This window comes from Protopterus annectens, chromosome 8.part1 (genome assembly GCF_019279795.1).
Source record: "Protopterus annectens isolate FY-2018-M chromosome 8.part1, PAN1.0, whole genome shotgun sequence".
In the NCBI taxonomy this organism is placed as follows: domain Eukaryota; kingdom Metazoa; phylum Chordata; order Ceratodontiformes; family Protopteridae; genus Protopterus; species Protopterus annectens.
Window position 1 is genome coordinate 117,425,455 of NC_056742.1, and position 19,483 is coordinate 117,444,937.

The following is a 19,483-nucleotide window of genomic DNA, read 5'->3' on the forward strand; positions in this document are numbered from 1 at the left end:
CTTCAGTCTTAGATGTTAGTCAAGAGTGCTCTTCTCAGTACCAAAAAAGAATTGCCTCCTTCTGCAGTTCATATGGAGTTACATGTATTTCTAGCATACTTAATTAAAATGGTTAATTCTTTTTTCAGTAGTCCTATTGATCCTACTGCTGTTGGAACAGTCTGAGTGTCTTTCTCCCACATGTCTTTTGATTCTGCCTACAAATCCCAATATTTTAAGACGTTATGTCTCTCGGTACACAAGAGACTATTATCACATGGATTACTATCTTCTTTCTCACATCTATTTTTTGAACTGTTGACAGTGGGTAATCCCGTGTGATAAAAGCTTTATCAATCTGTACACTCCTTTGTGATTCATGTATTCAATGCTTCCCAGCTACTTCTATATTGTAGTGTTTTCCCGCCCAATTCCTAATACAACAGTCTTTCAGTTTACTGGCCCTCTGCCATGAGTGTATCATATCTAGCTACAAGATGTGTGACTGTTTGTAGTTCTTTTTTCAGAACCTACATTTGTCTGTTTCTTCCACCCTTTCAGTGGATTTTGTAAACCAGCATGTACACAGTCCATTGACCTTGGTCATCATTATTAGCCTTTCATCTTTTGGTTTCAGTTCACCTGTCCTTAATCATTCCTGTGTCAAGTCTTGGTCGACTTGAGATTGTTCCAGGAGATATCTATACTTGCCACTATATTTATGTTTTTCCCATTTTCTTTCCTTCTTATCTTATCCTTTTCCTTATGTTCTTTCTTTTGATTTTGGCACATTCATTTGCTGTCTAATTTTTGTCTGCTTCTGGTTTAGCTTCCATTTCCACTTGATACCTAACTGCTTCTGCTAAACAAAGCAAAGATGTCATCTGAGACTTTTTCTCCTCATGTTTTAAAACTTTCACTCTGAATCTGTTGAGGTCATCAGATATATATGCATTCTCACAATTGCAGATCTATACATGCAATCAATTTCGAGGACGCCCATACCTCATTGAGAGCGAAGAATATGTAATCTTGGTATGCAATGATTTTTAATATCATTTGATAAGCATTAAGCATTATTCCTGTGTCCTGTCTTGTCAATCCAGCACTTTTTAGGGTCAGTCATTCACCCCAAAACTGTAAGTTAGAACAGGAAGAGCAAATTGATTTATACCTTGGACTTTATTCTTAGATGTCAAGGCAGTTTTCAATGTTAGTTTTAATCTTCTGAAGTATTCCTTACTGAGTTTATTCTCATTTGTTCATGGTTTATTGTCTGTCCTTCCGCTGTTCCCAATATTTATACATTTCTTCCTGCTCAAGTTCCTTTATATCACTTTCCTGTCCTAGGTTGATATTTTCTTGGTGCTGCAGCTTTCCTGTTTTAAATGTTGCTTTCGCACATTTATCAAGACTAAGTGCCATTTTTATATAATCTATGAAAGTTTTAAACAAGTTTCAACCAGTTGCAGTTTTGCTTTCAACTCCTCATCTGATAAACTATGCAATTTTATGTCATCCATAAAAAGTAGATGGGAAATCTTTAATCAATGTACTTGTCTGGGAGCGAAATCGTAGTTGTTGCTTAATCTGTTACATAAACAGCTTTATGCGTTAAGGGCAGGACAAAACAGCAGTGGTGGCCAACTGCTGTCCAAGTTTTCAGCTGATTTGTTGTCTTTTCGTCATAAAATGTGTGGTTTTCTGGCAATTCCCTCAGGATTGAAGTCACTAAATAATGACATACATTTGCGTTTCAAACTTCACATCCTTCATAAAATGCATGCTAACACAAATCCTGTTATTCTACCAATTTAAGTTTATAAGAACAGTGTTTAAAATCTGTCCCTATTCTTCAGTCATTGTTTCCCCATTATTTTAGGCTTTGTGAAGATTTTTTGCACTAAGAGGTTGAAAGGTATGGTGGCAAAGAATCCCTAGAATATATCCTCCTTTGCATTTCTATCTTCAGGATGATAATTAGTTTTTTGTTATGGTTCATCTACAAAGTGGTTTGCCACTGTTTCATATTCACTGTAATGTAATTGATCGATGTAGGGTATGTCTTGTACCTATAAGCATTTTTTTTATCCATGAGTGGGTGATGCTGTCAAATGTTTTTTTTTTTTTTTTTTGTAATCTCTCCATGCCAAACTTAAATTCTTCCTGTTTTTACAGTTCTGTTTTAGCTCTATTTAGAAACAGTGATCCTTTGTTCCATATGACATTATTTTTGTTACCCTTTTGTTCTGTTGCCATTATTGAGTTTTTTTCCGAAATGACACAGACTCTGTGTACATCCGTTCCAGTATAGCATGTATATATTGTTGGAAGGCAAGTTGTTGGTCTGTAGTTGTTAGGATGGTGTGTAGGCTTACTCTTAAGGAGGAGTATCATTTGTTTTTCTGTTTTAATCAGGTTGGTGTCTTTTCGGGATGCAGATATAAGTAATTCTTACTCAGGGCTAAGTCTATATGCACAGATGTTAATGCTTTTAGCCAGAAGTTAGAAACTGCATCCAGATCTGGAGTTTTCTATGTAAGAGCTTTCCTTAATTTTGTCTCACTTTTTCTGGCTGTTACTTCATCCCATTTCATGTCCTCTGCATTAGAGCGCCATACTGTTTTAATTATTCTAGCCATTCAGCATATTTATTATGTTCAGTAAGGTCTTCATAAATATTTCTCCAAAGTGTGTCTATTTTTTTTTTTTAGTGGTTTCTGTTCTTATTACTTTGTTTTCCAATTCTCCATAAAATCTTTTTGTGTCAACAATTAATTTTTATTTTGTACTTTTCATTTATATTTATCTGCAATCCTTCCAAGTTTTTGTCTGCTGTGATATTTTTAGTTTATTATGGACGATAGTGTATAGATATATCCTGCTCTGTTTTGATACAGTGCATTGCATTTACCACTTCTAACTTTCTAAGTAATTTTGATGTTCTGTTCCCTTTTCTATAGTCTTCTAACAGTGACGCTTCTGGTCTTAATTGCTTTATAGTTTTCTCTATTCAGTGCTTCCATGGTGGTATTTTACTTGTTTCCTTCCTTTCTTTGTTAGACTACAATTTTGTGGTAACACTTTACCCATTGTTAGTTAAGTTGCACAGTAATATATTGTATGCATTTCTGTTATATTGTATACATTTCTCTTAATAGTCCTAGTTACTGTGTGTATCTTTTACCCACCTTCTTACATTTTGGGCCTATTTACTTTCTATATTCTATTGTCATCCATTGTTTCTGTATGGGATGATGATGATCTTATAGTCTCCTTAGCTGAGTTGAGTAGTTGAACCAAACTTTTTGTCTAACTCGGCCCACAATTATAGACAGTGAGAGTTAACTGCCTTATGGTACTGCTGCTGAGGTAGCAAGTATTTGGATACTTTTTTTAAAGAAATTAATTAATGTTTTGCAGAAGCTAGACCTTCACAAGGCATTGCTGTTTGAAAATTCATTCCAAGAATATCAGGTCTGACGTACCAGTATTACAACATTTTTTTTAAATATCAAGCATATTCAGTTCCCTTTAGCAGCATCCAGTAATCTCCTTGTAATCTGGTTTACTTGGTGGCTGCTTGGGTAACCAGAGACATTTTGTCATCCACAGGTTGTCAAAGTACATGTAGACTGTAGACACTCCTCTCTACTCCCATTTTCCAAGGTCCACTAAAGGCTTTTCTCTGTTAAGTTTAATATGTTATTGCATATTGTTTCCTAATTAATATTTATGTTTTGTCATATTTTGTGCCACAGCTAGTTTCTTGCAGCTATTTTTCACTAAATGCTGATACATACTTAGATTGCTAATGAGCTAGAGCATTACCCAATCCTGCAAAATAATTAACGTTTGTTAACAAAATGTAGTACTACCCAACAGTAGCTGTATATTCCAGTTCCACATTTTGCTGCATTCAGACAGTCAGGCAAATACACCAGCTGTGCATTTCTAATCATGTTTTATGATCTCACTTTGATAAATACCTTGTTTTGTTACAAGTTAAGTGTACCATACTGTTAAATGCAGGTATCATGCTAAATGTAATCCGGAAAGTAAAAATAGTAAAGCAGTTTAAAAACTAAGCTATCATAAGCAATGAAACTTAGTAGCCTGGAAGATTTTCTCAGAGTACCCTGGTTTTCTAACCTGCAGAATTGTTGAATGTTTACAGGATGTACTTCAACAGAATATGCAGGTACTCAGTAGGTGCTGTGGATCTTAATTTTTATTTATTTATTTATTTCCAGTTTGATGACCGGGGAGGTCCACTGGGCTCAAGGAGCCCGTTTTCAGTGGAGGCCCGGGGAGAAAAGCTCCATAATACACAGTAAAAAATAAGCAAAAAGTAATATTGCATAGTAAAACTTAGTAAAGTATAATCATAAAATAGAGGAACATACATTACATACATACATACTTGATTAGAGACAAGTTGTACAGAGGATTATTTCCACAGAGGAAGTAGATCATGTGTGCAAAGTTATAAAATAATTGTAAATCATTTGAACATAGTTATAAAACTGACATTTGTAAATACAGTTTTTTCATAAAAGGGGTGAATAAAGGTGGAAAGTGATTTATTTAAATAGATAGATTTAGGATATTAGTGTATAGACAGAGGCAGTTAAGAAATAGAAAAAGTGGAGTGGACACGTTATAGTTTAGGATACGAAGTGTTAATGTTATTTCTTAGACAGCATCAAGATTTATGTGTTGGCAGTAGAGGGAATCTTTCCCAGATGGGGGAGAGAGAAGACAGATAGTAAACTATTTACAATATATACATTCAAGAAATAGTTGTTAAATTATGTTAGATTCCGACTGAGGCTGCTGTTTTAGGTAATCAGTATGGAGTAGATTAACTTGCAGTAGAGTCATTAACAGGTTAGGTGGGTTGAGTGCAACTGCATTTCCAATTTTGGGTGAGATGGGAATGGAGCTGGGTTTTAAAGTGTTCATAGTTATCAGAAATTCTTAGAGTGGGAGGGAATCTTTAAGTCTATTAGTAGTATATTGAATAGTTTTAAAAGTATAAATAATAGCAGTGAAAAACAGTAATAACAGAAAGTCATGTTCCATTTTTGTCTGATGATCTTCTTTTATTTCTTCCCGTTTCCTTCTTTCCTCAGTTTTTACGGAACTGGATTGATAGCAGGACATGGCTACACCAGCCCCGAAAGAACTCCGGGTGTGTTCATCCAGTTTGATGATGATCGCTTTGGGTTCATTTGGCTGGAACTGAAGTCCTTCAGTCTGTACAGCAGGATCAAAGACACGCTGCAAAATGCAGAGGCTCCTTCTCAAGAGGCCTTTGATGAAATGCTCAAAAGTATGCAGTCATGGACAACATGATAACTAGAAAATACTGGATGAACTAACAGAGACAAAGCAAATAATTACACTGTTGTAATTTTTTTTAATTCTGACCTCAGTACCTCTTGGTAATAGGAAAGTAAAGCATGCACTTTTAAAATATGGCCATGCAAAGGAATTGCACACTGCTTATACAGAATATTTGATTAATTTTAAAGAAATGCAAGATTGTGCCAGGCAGAGCATAGCTATCAGATGTTTAATACTGAGGAATCTGTGACCTTAAAGGACATTTTTATCTTTTAAATGTTTTTATTCAGATGATGGCCTACTTAAGGATACAGTTTCAAGGAAGCTGTAACTAAAGCTGCAAGCGTAGGACTTAATCTTAACTAAAGAACCAGTTGAGTTACACGTGGCAGTAAGAGTTACTTGAAACATTTGACTGGTTATTTAAAGGATTTGTCCTAGTTTATAAGTGAGAAGCATACTTCTTTTTAGTAATAATTGTCTGAGGCCGCGAGTTACATACATAATTAGAATAGTTTGAGTCCTCTGCCCATCTCCCATGTGTGTAACTACCCCATGCTTCTGTTTGCCCTCTTGAGAACTCACATCCTTGTTTAGAGAATTCCGATAACAAGCAGCATTTTGCATAATTTGAGAGTAGCATCCATCATTAAAATAAAAATTCAGTAACAATTTTTTTTTCCACTGCCTTTCTCTTGTGGCACCACTCTTTGGCCCAGCTGTCCCTACAATTGCGTACATCATCTGGTATGGAGGAAGACAGTACGTCAAACTTCACACTACTAAATATTACCTTATGCTAGGCCGTATTAGTAATTGGTTAACTATTGAAACATATTCTGATGTTATCCATGTTCAGAGAAATGCTGTGGAACAAAGTAATTCTAGTGTTAAGTGTATACTGAAGCAATTGATCAAGTAGATTCTTCCCAAGTAATCAGACTGACATTACACAATACTACTCATTTTCTTATCAGTTATTTCCTTTTTTTACCTTTCACACTTGAACTCCAAAAATGTTTTCTTGTTCAGTCCCTAGACAGATTTACTGTCTTGTCTGGTTTAACTAAAGGCTGTCTAACTGCTTCTGAATGAGTTTAAAGCAGTGTATTTTACTTTTATTGTTTAGGAAACAAGGACAGCTTCTTTGTCAATACCTTTCATTTGCTGCTGATGCCACAGGATGTCTTGTTCAATAAAATAGCCATGGACATTGTGTTCTGTGGGCTGTTCATATTTTTCCCATCATGCTGTGTGTCAGCCACTAGTGCTGTAAGAAAGGCCTTGACCATGTTCTTCAGTGAGCAGAAAGCAACCAACAGAGCTATTCCCTTTTTCAAATGAGGGTATTGGATTCAGACACTTAGATACATGAAACTAGCTGCAAGTCTTAGGTAACATTTTCACAGTGATAAAGGCAGTTTCTTGCAACCATGATCAGAAATTACTTTTTTATGCTTTAATATTTTCTTCAAGGATTACACTGTCTTAACTTCGGTTACTGCATTTTTCCCCATAAATAATTTTTGGGTCTGTCAGGCTTTCCATGCTGATTTGTTTTCTCTGGCTTCAGTGTGCAGAAAAGCCACTAAGTTCTGAACTAATGGTTACAGCTCTGCCATTATAAGCTTTGAAATTACATGGAATACACCATTTTGTTCAAGTCATTGGGGATCGCTTTCAGTTTTTCCTGGTCTCTACTGATTTATGCTAGTAGCAGTCAAGGAATTTTTTCCTATCTTACGATAGACTGAACTCCCTGGAGTTTAACTTTACCTCTTCAGCACTCAGTAAATATTTAGTTTTAGCTAGTTTTTTACCAAGGCTGTAAAGATCTGAGTTGTGTAATCCATCCCCTGTATCCAGTCATTGTTAGTGATGTAGATGTTATCCAGTAGTTGATGCCATAGGATGGGCCTTCATTGCCTTTGTTGTATGGTGCTACTTCATAAACTCTTAGCAGCAGCTGTCAGTAATCAGGCTGTGTGTCCCCAATGTAGATAAAAATCATTATAGAATTCCAGTACCCTACTGTCAGCCTCAGACTCATTTACTGTTCTGAGTGTGCACATATTGCTAAATATGCCTGAGGCGTTCTTTTTTAACATTATAGAACATCTTTCCTACTTCATAGTGCCACATATCGAAGAATAAACTTTCACAAGACATACTCTAATGGATTTTTTTTGTGTGCAGAATCTCTTCTCCTTCTAGCATTGTAGAATGTAGTATGACACAGATTCGACCTATAATATGTACCAGAATACTAATGAACTTTATCAGAAACCATTGGAATAACTTTCTGTGTCACATCCATTTCATGGGCAATATGATTTGCTATGGTTTCTTTGCATAATTCCCCTTTGACCAGAAGCATAAAAGATTGACCACTGCTGTAAGTGAACCTCAAACCTTAAGAATAGCAATGTATTTTTTTCCATTGATCCAGAAGCAACCCAGCCTCAAGCTATAGGTATAGGCTACATTTCCACGGGGGTTGTATTGATTCCTAAGAACGTTAATTGATAATCGTCATAGTCTATGGTGTTTTAACTAAATACCTTGTCATAGCCACCTATGATATGGTTGCCACTACTACAAGGCAGCTGACTGTGGTACGTGTCACAAAGCACTTCTGCTTTAAGTCCATGGCAGATGCCCAGCAGGCAGTATTAACTAAATATTCTTGAGATCCATAATATTTTAGACATGCCTGGAGAACTAGCAACATGCAAGGATTAATCTGCCAGTTCTTATTAAGATTTACTCTGTCTTCAAAAGTGCTTTAAGAGCTAAATCTCATAGACAATTGCAGGAACATTTCTGTTCTACCTCTCCTTTCCCCCTGAGAGCAGTAGTAATCATCTAGTTATGTTATCTAGTTATTGCTTTGTGTTGTTCCTGGAAGACTTCTGTTTGTACCTTTGATTCCCCAACCAGCTGTCTCACTGGAAAACTGGTTGGATCCTGGGTGTGATGAAAGTCAGGTTGTAGTCTAAGGTTTCTAGAAAGGCTTCTAGACTTTTGCCTCTGTTTTCACATCTAGTCCTCCAGAGTACACATTGCTGTTCCTATAGAGTTGTGGCTAAAGGGATCAATGACCTTCTTAAAAAAGGTTACACATCAGTCTGTATCTTGATCTCTTTAGATATGGTGATAGCATTTGGTATGAGATGATCTACATTATTTTGATAGGTTGCTGGAAGCACTACTTTTAGTTGGGGTAGCATTCCTTTGATTTTGTATTGATTTGTTAGAGAATAGAATCCAGAGGACTGTTCCTGGAATGTTGTCCTCTGTTCCATCTCCAGAGAGAAAGTGGTGTCCCCTGGGGTTACGTGCTGTCTGTTATACTATTTTAGCACTTTCTGCTGTCTGTTATAGTGATTTGTGTGAACTTTTACATTTATGCTAATAATTCTCCACTTTACATTTGTTTCCCCACTAAAATATAGGGCAGCATGGTGATGTAGTGGTAAGACCTCTAGCTGCAGTTCTGGTGTTCAATTCTGAATTCCAGTAACTGTCTGTGATGTTATTTATTTTTTACATACTGTCTGTGTGTGTGTGTTTGGCGTGTATGTGCTGGAAAGATCAAAAGCCTGTAGGTTTTATTGCCACAGAAAGTACTTGGAATCATTTCCGATACTGACATTGTAATATTGTAATGCACCATTAAGGGATTGCTGCACTGTTTAGGTGTCATGCTTTGTATGAAATATTAAATAGAGGATTCATCTGCCTGAGATGGTGGTAGCTCAGGTGGATGTAAAATATCTGTTGAACTTATCAAAAAAACTTGGGAGATTATCTGTGACTTGGCCAAATTTTCCCTACCCTGCTCATTATGAATGCCACCTCAAGTCTCACCTGGAAATCTGCGGTGTGTAGTGAGACTAATCAACTTAACAAAAGTAAATACTAATATACTGTAATATATTATATTATAATATAACATAATGTAATAAAATATATTATAATAGCATAAATACCACTCCAGGTCTCCCTTGAAAAGAGGCTACTAACTTAGTGGGACTAATCCAGTTAACAAAGCATAAATAAGTAAATATAATTGGTCTCGCTGTTGTAAATGAAAGTAAGGTTCTATGGACTAGACACTTACCTGCAACAAACTGTTAACAAAAAATAAAATACATTAAATAAAAACATGGGCAATCCTGTTGCAAAACAACTGCCTCTTGAAACATGCAGAACAGATGGCAGTCTATGCCTAGCAGTGTTATCCAGGTAAGATGAAGTCAAACGTCTGTGAGTGATATTATGTGGTATTTAATCATTTGAAACTTGTAGCAGAGTTTGTGAAAGCCCATCTTCAGAAGTTTTCCATTATTAGATATTTGCTGTCCTAGGAAGATTTGACAGTTCTATTTCAAGGTTTGGTTACCCTGTGCTTGTGGTGTTGCAGTATTCAGCATCTGGGGTTTTCTGGAATTGAGTCTTAGCAGCTGATGTGGAACTGTACAGTACATTTCCTTTATAGGTGTGTCTAAATCTGAGCGTCATCTTCTGCAGCATATGCATTCATTACTAGTTATAACAACAGTAATGTAAAATTGCAGTGTTACCATGCAGCGCCTTTTTTCTAAAATCCCCTGTATTCATGCTAGAGATTTCTAAGGTATGTGTGGATATGTGTTTTCTTGTAGTGCACCAGTATACTGAATTTGTCTACTTTTAAAGGATGAAATAATTCCACATTTGAGCAAATTATTAACCAGAACTGGAAATATGTTTAATAAGAGAAATATGCAGTTCTGTCAAAAGCCTGAATGATTGTAGTATCCTTTGTTGTTAGTTTTATGTTTCTTTTTTTTTTCCTGAATGTTTTTCCCGTGACTGTTGACCATCAATCCTCTTTTGCCACAGTAGCCCATCCATTCCAAATAGGTGATGATTGATTGCTGGTGAGAAAGATGTCATCCAGACAGCCAGCAAATGTATTGGTTAGTCTTAACTCCCTGCTACCCTTATGGCAGTCTGACATATACATATTCTACAGTATCCAACCCAATGATGCACATACATTTCCATATATGTATCACACCAGGCTACGTCATGCAAACACACTCTTTGCTGGATGCTCATGGCTCAAGTCGTGGTATGTAAAGCTTCCTACTCTTACATTTTTATCGTAGCTGAGTGTCAGCAGTTCATTAGGTGAGGTTGCTTTCCTCCTGTCAGGATGGGTGAGCCTTTGTTAGCCATTTGGTTCACCTGCAGTGGGTGGCTGTTCAGCATCAGGGTTATATTCGATCCCATTGCTGGCTTGGCTTTATAGAAATTTAAAAAGAGTCTTGTTAAGGCCTTCTTATCTCAAATATTGTTTAAATATAGCTCCATTATTGTTTTAGCTATAGGAATTTTAAAGCTGTCAGATTTTGTATGGAAGCAGCCATGTCAGATTCTAAATGACAGGGTCTGTATTTAATGATTTTAATGTACTTAAGAGTTGCAACTGTAAAAGAGATAAAGGAATTATGGCATCATTAAATATGAAAAAAAAGTATATTGAAAAGAGTTTTCTGAAAAATATTACTTGGAACAGAGCAAGATTTTGTTGCAGTACTAAACTTAATTTTCAAGCCATTAGCAAAATACAGTCACATTTTATTGAAGAAAACTTTGGTTGCAGGTCATATGCTCAGAAACTGCAGGTTAGCCTGAATGTCAGGTCTTAATCCAGTAATAAGAAGTACTTTTACGTGATTCCTGCATGGAAAACATGTTGAGAAACTGAGTGCATTCATATTTCATTTAAGTCATTTTAGCTGATATCTTTACCACTGAAAAATAATATTGAAAGACACTTTTGCTAGGAAAAAAGACACAAAAAGAAAAAAAAGTGTTTGTACAAGAGGCAAACCTTCTTCAACCCCACCCCCAGTCTTCTAGTTTCTGACTCCATTGTTGTAACAACCATGGAGTAAGGCCAAGTACCTTGCAAGAAAAAGAAACTGTTCCTGAACCACGTTTGTGGCACTTAGTTATCCAGAAATAACTAACTAAAAACTAACTTAAAAATTGAACACATCTAAGCAAAGATTTCAAAGATTTCAACTGAGCAACATAAATAAAATTAAAAGGTAACTAGAAAACTACATAACACTTGCATAAAAATAGGCCACATTTTCCCTGGGTTGCTGCTAAAATGGTTCTCTGGACCAGTCCACTTACCTAGTTAGTAAATATACAAATTAAATAAAAACAGAAGCCCCAAATTGCAATCATTTGAAATGTCGGAACCCACTATATTGTGTTCTGTAATTAGGAGACTAAATGGCCAAAAAATGAACATGTAAAGTCCAACAGGGACATATCTCTGAATATTCCATTTTCTCCAAGGTATATTGATCTTGGAGGTAGTATATGCAGGTATGGAAGGTGTGGGTGAGTTGAAGGGGGAGGGTTGCCTTCCCTACAAAAATGAAGTTTAAAGGAGAAGAGCAATGTTCGAGTTTTGCTCTACTCCTGCATTTTCAGTCTTTTTTTTGGCATGTCACCACTCAGCATTTCGGGTGCCGACATTTCACTAGGGAGCCAGTACAAACAGAATACCCATATAGATTCACTAAACTGGAATCTGGGCATTCCCATATCAATAAAACTGTATTTAATGGAAATGTATATGTTCAAAAAACATGGTTCCACATTGAGTTACTGTGCATTCAGGTGACTTTTTCAGAGGCAGCATCAGAGTTTTTTTTCCATTCTATTCACCTGTTTATTTGCCAGAGCATGTAATTTGTTGACTTTTACCAGTATTGTGAGCAGCAAGTCTTTCATTATTTGTTTGGGGGGTGGGGGCACAGTCAAATAACTTATGGTGCTTGTTCATATGAGAGGCCAACTTTGTTGTCTTTTTTTTTTGTTGTTAAAAGTTCAGTAACAATTTGCTTGAGGCAGTACATAGCTGTTCTGTTAAACTTGACTTCTTTTGCTGTATGTAGTAAGTGACATAAAGGGAATACGTTTGACCTCACTTCAGTTGCGAACATTTAAGCTTCTGGCCTCTTGCAAGCCTGTTATGCCCAGTGCTACTTGTGACTTTTGATAACAGCATCTGATGTTGAAAATGTTGCTCAAAATACAGACGTATGCAGAGTAACTATAGGTCTTCAGGGGAATTACAGTTTGAGGTCATGTCATTCTTTGCCTCTGAACAGATTGCTTGCTTTTGTTGATTTAGTCGCTTTATAATCTTATCCAAAGTTTCTCCTCACTTCATTTATTTATTTACTGTTTGGTAACCAGATATGTGGACTGGTCCAGATACTCTTTTCAGCAGCATCCCAGGCTCGGAGGCAGTAAACAGTGCAAATAAATGTAAGTTGCACACTTCAGATGTTATAGAGTGTTACGTTTACATTGTTGCAAAATTGTAGAAAATTCACATACAGTTATACAGTTTTTATAAGGTAGAATGTTATACAGCTGCCCCATTTAATCACGAGGGAACAAGTTCTCTCAGTCCTCTCCTCTCAAAAAAAGTGCTTCTGCATTGGTCCATGATAACATTCCAGGTTGCCTGATTATCAGCACCAAGTACAGCCTTTCTAAACCCCTACTAAATCTCATTAGTCTAAGCATCTACACTGGTTACATTCCTGAAGCCCAAAATACAGCCATTGCAGTACCATTACACAAGGATGGCCCAGCCACAGACCATGCTAACTATAGATCTTGTTAGTCTCACTAGTTTTGTATATAAAGCTATGGAGGACATTATCTCAAACCATACTAATCTGAACATCGGTGAAAGTCCACGGTTAAGAGATTTTCAATTCAGCTTTGTCAAAGGAATGTCCTACTTCTTTAACCCCATTAATTACATTGAAAATGTAACTGAAGCAGTGAATAGAGGTTAATAGAGTACATGTATGTAGCATATGTAGACCTGGCCAAGGCCTTTGACACTATTCCCCAAGGAGGTATTATTGATAAGACTTCTAAGTCTGGATACAAATTCTTACATTATCTGATGGATAGCTAATTGGTTGTGTGACAGAACCCAGGAGGTTAGAGTTGCAGGTGCCACTTCTGAAAGTAAAAACTTTACCAGCGTGTACCATAGGGCTCAGTTTTGGCCCTCTTCTGTTTAGCACTCCTGGCCTGTGGTTAACTAAATTTGCAGAGTGTGAATTGGGTTTTATTCAATCTTAAACTGACTCACAGTTGTTCCAACATGGGTAGACCACTTTAACAATTGGAACAAGAATAATGGTCCAAATTAAATGTACAAAATGTGTAGCATGATTCATTTGGGTAAATAAAACTATTTCACTTACCATATATGGGGTGTGTCTCTGCAGTCAGACACTGTTGTAAGAGATGTAGGTACTCTTCATTTTTTGAGATGTAGGTACTCATGTTGAAAATTCCGTATCATTTGACTGTCATGTCTCCACAGTAGTTCAGAAAGTCATTTATCTGGTCATCTCATTTCCAAAGGAATCTCTACTAGATCCAAAGAACTCTTAACTCCCCATTACTCGGTATTTTATCAGATCCATTATTGAATATAATCCATCTTTTGGACTGTATTTCTAAACATCACACAATTTGAGAAACCTCAAAGATTCATAACTAAAAAAGATCAGTGGCCTTAAAAATCTTGGTTATCAGGTGAGATTAGCAGCCCTTTCTCTGTAATCAATCTCTTACAGACTCCTCTGTGGAGAGTTCTGTCTAGTCAAGCCATGGAATATCCAACACTATTTGACCTTCTATTCCTTCACAGAAGTAATGGTACTTCCAGTACCCAGTTAAAGAAACTAAACCTTCATCACTAGATAAATAATACATGTTGATGTGTTATATTCTTATCCCAGTATATCCCTCAGCTCTGAAACAAATTTCTACTACGTGTCAAACAGAGAAGCACTTTTCCCACCTTCAAGGTGTAGCTGGTAATTGGATGGGCAGCCTCAAATTCAGGTCTATATTACACCATCGAAACATGTTAATATCGAACACCACATCATCAAATATTCAGGAAAATTCACTTCCGCGATTCGCTGAATACTTAAAGGACAAACAAATACTTGCCCTGCAACCCAATAGAACTAAATCTACCTAAACCAAACCCACGCATGTGGGGGCTGCACCTCCTACACCCCCAACTAAATATACCAACTCTGAGATCGCAGTATAGTGGAGAAAAGGGCAAAATTGTGTAGTTGGCCAACTATGTCTTTGCCCTTTAAGTATTCAGTGAATCGTGGAAGTGAATTTTGCTGAATACCTGACGATGTGGTGTTCGATGTTAACATGTTTTTAAATGGCATAATATAGACCCTCAAATTCTCCTTTGGGCTATGTTGTCTTGCTCTGTTTAAGGCTAGAAGAAACTTTTGAACAGGATTTTTATCTAGGCTTGTAATGGAGAACAAAGCAATTGTCTGGTACTTGCAAATGAACCTGTAAATTAGCAGGTTTATATGGGTTATATACAGTTCGGCTACATGAAATCACTTCTTAAAGGCTTAAAATTAAAATTGCATTTCCATGAAAAAACTCAAGTGGAAGTGAGAAAAAAAATAAAGATCTACAGAGACAGACCTAGAGATTAAAAAGAGAATACAGCAGTAAGAAAAAGTTAGATGACAAAAGAAAACAGTAAGAGACTGTAAGTATTTTTAGAATGGTAAGCCTTTTAAAAAATTGTATCCATTATCTCTGAAGAATTTATAAGCAACTTCATTGAAGAGGTGTTCAGAGAGGGACTTCTCAAACTTAGTAAGAGTATCTCGCTGTTTTGTTTCAGCTGGTGGTTTGTTCTAGAGAACTTGGCCTGTTTGTGAGAAGGTTCCGTAACCAATGACTGTTTTAAATGGAGGACATCTGAGTGAAACTAATTCTTCTGGGAATTCTGTAGGAAGTAGGACTGTTCCCAGACTGGGAATTTTCTTTTCAGAGTAGCAGTCGTGTAGAATTTTATATAGTAAGTTGCACATATTTAGAGGGTTGCAGTCTGTTTGTGGTTGTCAGCAATTAGGGTAACTGGCAGTTTTACTCTCAGTGACTTATAGTCTTTGTGTGTTGCAATCAGAGTGTAAAGAACATACAGGAAGGCAGTACTTTAATGAAAAGGACATTCTTGGACAGTGCTTTGCAAATAGTAGGAGATAAGAGGATGTGATATCCTATAGCAGATTTTTAGTTGTGACAGGGCTTTATTAATGATGTTATAAGTGTGGGTTGGTTGTACAGCTTAACTCAGAGTTGAGGGTTGGGTCTAAGTATTTGTACTTGCTTACAAAAAGAATAATAAGGTTATTGTTGGAGATGGGAAAGACAGGAAGTTGAGGGATTTGTAAAGAAAGCATTTTTTGTGGTTAATTTAAAGTTTATTTTCTTAGACTATTAACAAAGATCAGAGAAGGATTGCTGAAGCTGAGATTGCAGGAAAGTGGGACATCTGTTTGCCTGTAGTAATAAAATAGTCTCCCGTCTTTTTTCTCCATTTTGAAAAAATTGAAGAGGTTATAGCATATATAGTATTGTAATGTTACTAGATGAGTTGTGCAAACACTGCTCAACTGTAGCAGAAAACATTTCTCCAAGGATGTGACTTTTTGCTGGTTTTCTCAGGCTACTGGTAACTACATGTGTGCAATAAAAGGAAGCTAATTGACTGCTAGTGGTTGCTTGTTACAGAACATATATTCTCTAAAAGTGAATGAAATTTTTGAAAAAGGCTAATCACTGAGCAGGTTTAGCATTTTTTAATGGAAAATCTTGTAAGTGGCATATAGTATGGAGGTAATGAAGGGATGATCCATTTTATTACTTCTAATAGAAGATTATCAGTTGCACAGAACCAGAATAGAATGGACTTGAATTTCAACACTCAATTCCTTTTCTACCTTTCTTGTCAACCTGCTTGTAAGATAAAGAAGACAATATGCTTTTTATCTCTTAAAAGTTCCTGTATTCTGTCATTTCCAGTTTGTTACCTGCAGCACAAAGGGAAAATCGTGACTGCTGAATACATTACATGTGCCAGTGGAACATTTGTCAAAATAATATAAAGGCTTCAGTATCCAAAGCAAGAACCACAAATTTAATACAAACAAACCATACCTGAAATTAATTATGAAAAGTATCATTTCTATGTCTGTTCAGAGAGCAAATATCTTTTGATTTGCACAAAACAAGCTCCAAACGAAGCAAAACACTTTTGCACTTGCTGTCTGTTGCCTGCCTTAGTATATTCTTAGGTTTGTTAATATAGTAAACTCTCAGTTAACCAGAACTCAGGTAACTGGCACTGTTAAGCAACCGGCAAAAAAAAAATGAAGAAATACAGTACAATTTTCATGTGTTGCCCTTTCTGTTTTTCCCCCACAGAAACATACCTTATGTTTTTAGAGTTTGAGTTTTAAAAAGGAAGCTAAGAATAAATTCCCTCTCTCCCTGACCTGAGACCAAGTCAAACCAGCCAAATAGTATAGGGTACATTATTAGTCAGACCTGTTTTTAATAGTAACTGTCAAGCAACCAGAAACTACAGTTAGCCGGCATCCACCAATCACATTATATGCATTTATTATTGATACCTGTTGCTGTAGTTACTGTTACTGGGTATAGATATGATTTGTTATCCTGAATCTAATAATGTTGATAAACAGAATTCCAAAATGAAAATCCTGAAAAGTTCAGAATATTGAAACAATCAATACATATAGGCTTAAATAGCCTGAAAAAGTAGGTGGACAGAAAATTCCTTGCTAATGCGGTAGATTCTTACCTCATAGGTTCATAGGTTAGTACTAGGCTAACTGCCCCTGTGGGCCATTTTAAGCCTAGGCAATTACCCCATTTGAGAATCAAACTCTGCACCTTGTGTCTGTAAGGTAAACACCTTAACCATTATGCCAACCTCCCACCCTAATATTAGGCTAACTGCCCTTGTGGGCCTTTTTATGAGTATCCAATTACCCCATGTGAGAATCATACCCTGTACCTTGTGTCTGTAAGGAACGATTACGCCAACCTCCTACCCTTAGCTTATAATATGCATTTCCAGTACCCTGCTGTTGCTGTATGAATGAGTAATTCAGACCATTTTAGTTGTACTGTATTGCTGAGCATAATACAGTATCAACATTAAATTGTATCATTACCATCTCAGAAGATTAATTCTGTATAACTGGGAACTTGTGTATTAAAACAAATAGTTTTGGCAGGGAGTAGGCTATTAAAGTGGAAGATATGTACCCTCATACCTCTTTTCACTGTATTATTTTAGAAATTATACATCCTCAGTGAAAATGACTGCTTAAGATTTACTGTAAAAAAACAAATATTCCTCTTTCTCTTATTCTGCTTGACTTCAGCATTAGAATATATTAGTAGTGGGGTTGTGGGAGTTCCCATTAAAATAGTACAGCATATACTATGTTCTGAATTACAACATTTCCTTTTACATTTGTCCCTTTAAAGTTTACTTCTTAAATTAACTTGGATGTATTGAGTAGATTTAAGAAATAGTTAATGGGGGATGTAGGTTGTGCAATATATACCCCCATATATGTGCTGGAGTTAGACTATGGGTGAAAGCATATTAGAAGTTGTCTTTTATTTTGAATTATTGGGTTTGCAGTTTGTTAAGTATGCAGAAAAAACAACACAGACCGAACACAGCAAGTGGGTTATAAGACTTGAATTGGTTAGAGTTTTCTCGACAGTAATGGCGCTTCTTCAGACCATGCATTCATAAAAGCACTTTGTGCTCTAAATGGTTACAAAGTCTCAGTTTAAAAATCACATGTTCCACATCCAACCAGTCAGAGTTTATAATAACATAAGTGATGCCACCACAGTGACTTCCATTCATTAAGTGTAAATTCTGTGTTTATATTGACAGGGCTGATCATTTCAAACACCCTGTTTTATGTAGATATTTTTATTTTAGGTTTGAAGCCAATTGTTTTACTAAAGATCTAGTTTATTTGGCATATTGTGCTATGTTCATCTTTCTATACTGGGATAACGAACAGGACATTGAGAGAATGCTTTATGGAGTATGTGGCAGCCATTCAGAGTCAAGATGTCAGTAATGCACTTGCCAAGCATGTCTCTGATAATGATTAAACTCATCGTTTAAAATTTATGGTTATTGAATGTATAGAGAAGGACTTATGCCTTAGCGACATTAGAAATAAAACAGAACAGCAAGAGACTTGCTGGATAATTAGATTGCAGGCTGATAAGACTGCAGGGCGGAATGTGAAGGCTCTTTTAAAACCCTTTCTTAAAGCACACAATTTGTATAAGTAAGTGAATTGCCAAGTTTTTATCAATGGGATTTTAATGAATGGGGGTCAGTGCGGTGACTTATTGTAGATTGTGATTAGTTGGATAGGGAATATGTGTTTTTGTAAAATGAAACTTTGTAACTGTTTAGAGCACAAAGTGATGTTCTTCATGTTTCACAGTTGCAGTCATCACACTTGGGTTATCCTGCCAGGGGTAGCCCTTAGTTGGCCCGAATACCAGAGGCTTACTATTTCTGCATTACATCAGTCTTTCATGCAGAGGAGCCCGAAGCAGAAGCTGTTCACACGAGGGCTGGTCGGCCGCTACCTGAGTTTTCGTTTCTAAATTGAAGTTGAAGTCTTCTAAAGCTAAGTACCCCGTTGGGGATCCTTTTTTCTTGCTCTAACTGATGTCAGAAAAAGTTAACAATTGTCTTGCCTGTGGAAAGCAAATACCACACCAAGACTTCCATTCTTACTGCATCACCTGTTTAGGCCCAGGCCACGATGTCCCTCTCTGTCACTTTTGTGCTTTGTTCAGTGCCAGAACTATACATCATCAGGCCCCTTATTGTAGCTAGATATTTTCGCTCTCAGTTCTCGAATTCCAATATGGCTTCTGTAAGCCATCCAACTACTGGTCTTCTGAAAAAACGTAAGGATAAGGACAGAGACAGACAGCACAGGGCCAAAACTGACAATGACGCGTCCGTTAAGCTAGTCATCTGTTCTCCGATCCTCAGTGAGGCACTTTTGCAGCCCCTGATGCCCGCTTCTGTGGATTCGCAGGCCGCTACCGAGACCCTTTCTGAGTCCAGTATGTTGCGAGTCTCTTATTCAACTAAGGATCCTGTGGATGTCTGTGGATGTCTCTA

General features: G+C 36.6%; 1 protein-coding gene across 4 annotated transcripts in view; it reads left to right on the forward strand.

The window, feature by feature from the left end:
* Positions 1–19,483, forward strand: part of FBXO31 (F-box protein 31) — a 1,097,250-nt gene that overhangs the window by 1,020,157 nt on the left and 57,610 nt on the right. For 2 of the 4 annotated variants that reach the window (XM_044081741.1, XM_044081743.1), the window contains one exon: positions 5,115–5,314. In XM_044081741.1, the coding sequence (XP_043937676.1) occupies positions 5,115–5,314 (200 nt within the window). Of the gene's footprint in view, positions 1–5,114; positions 6,996–19,483 lie in introns of those variants that run through there. The other 2 variants (XM_044081742.1, XM_044081744.1) reach the window with 1 other exon arrangement.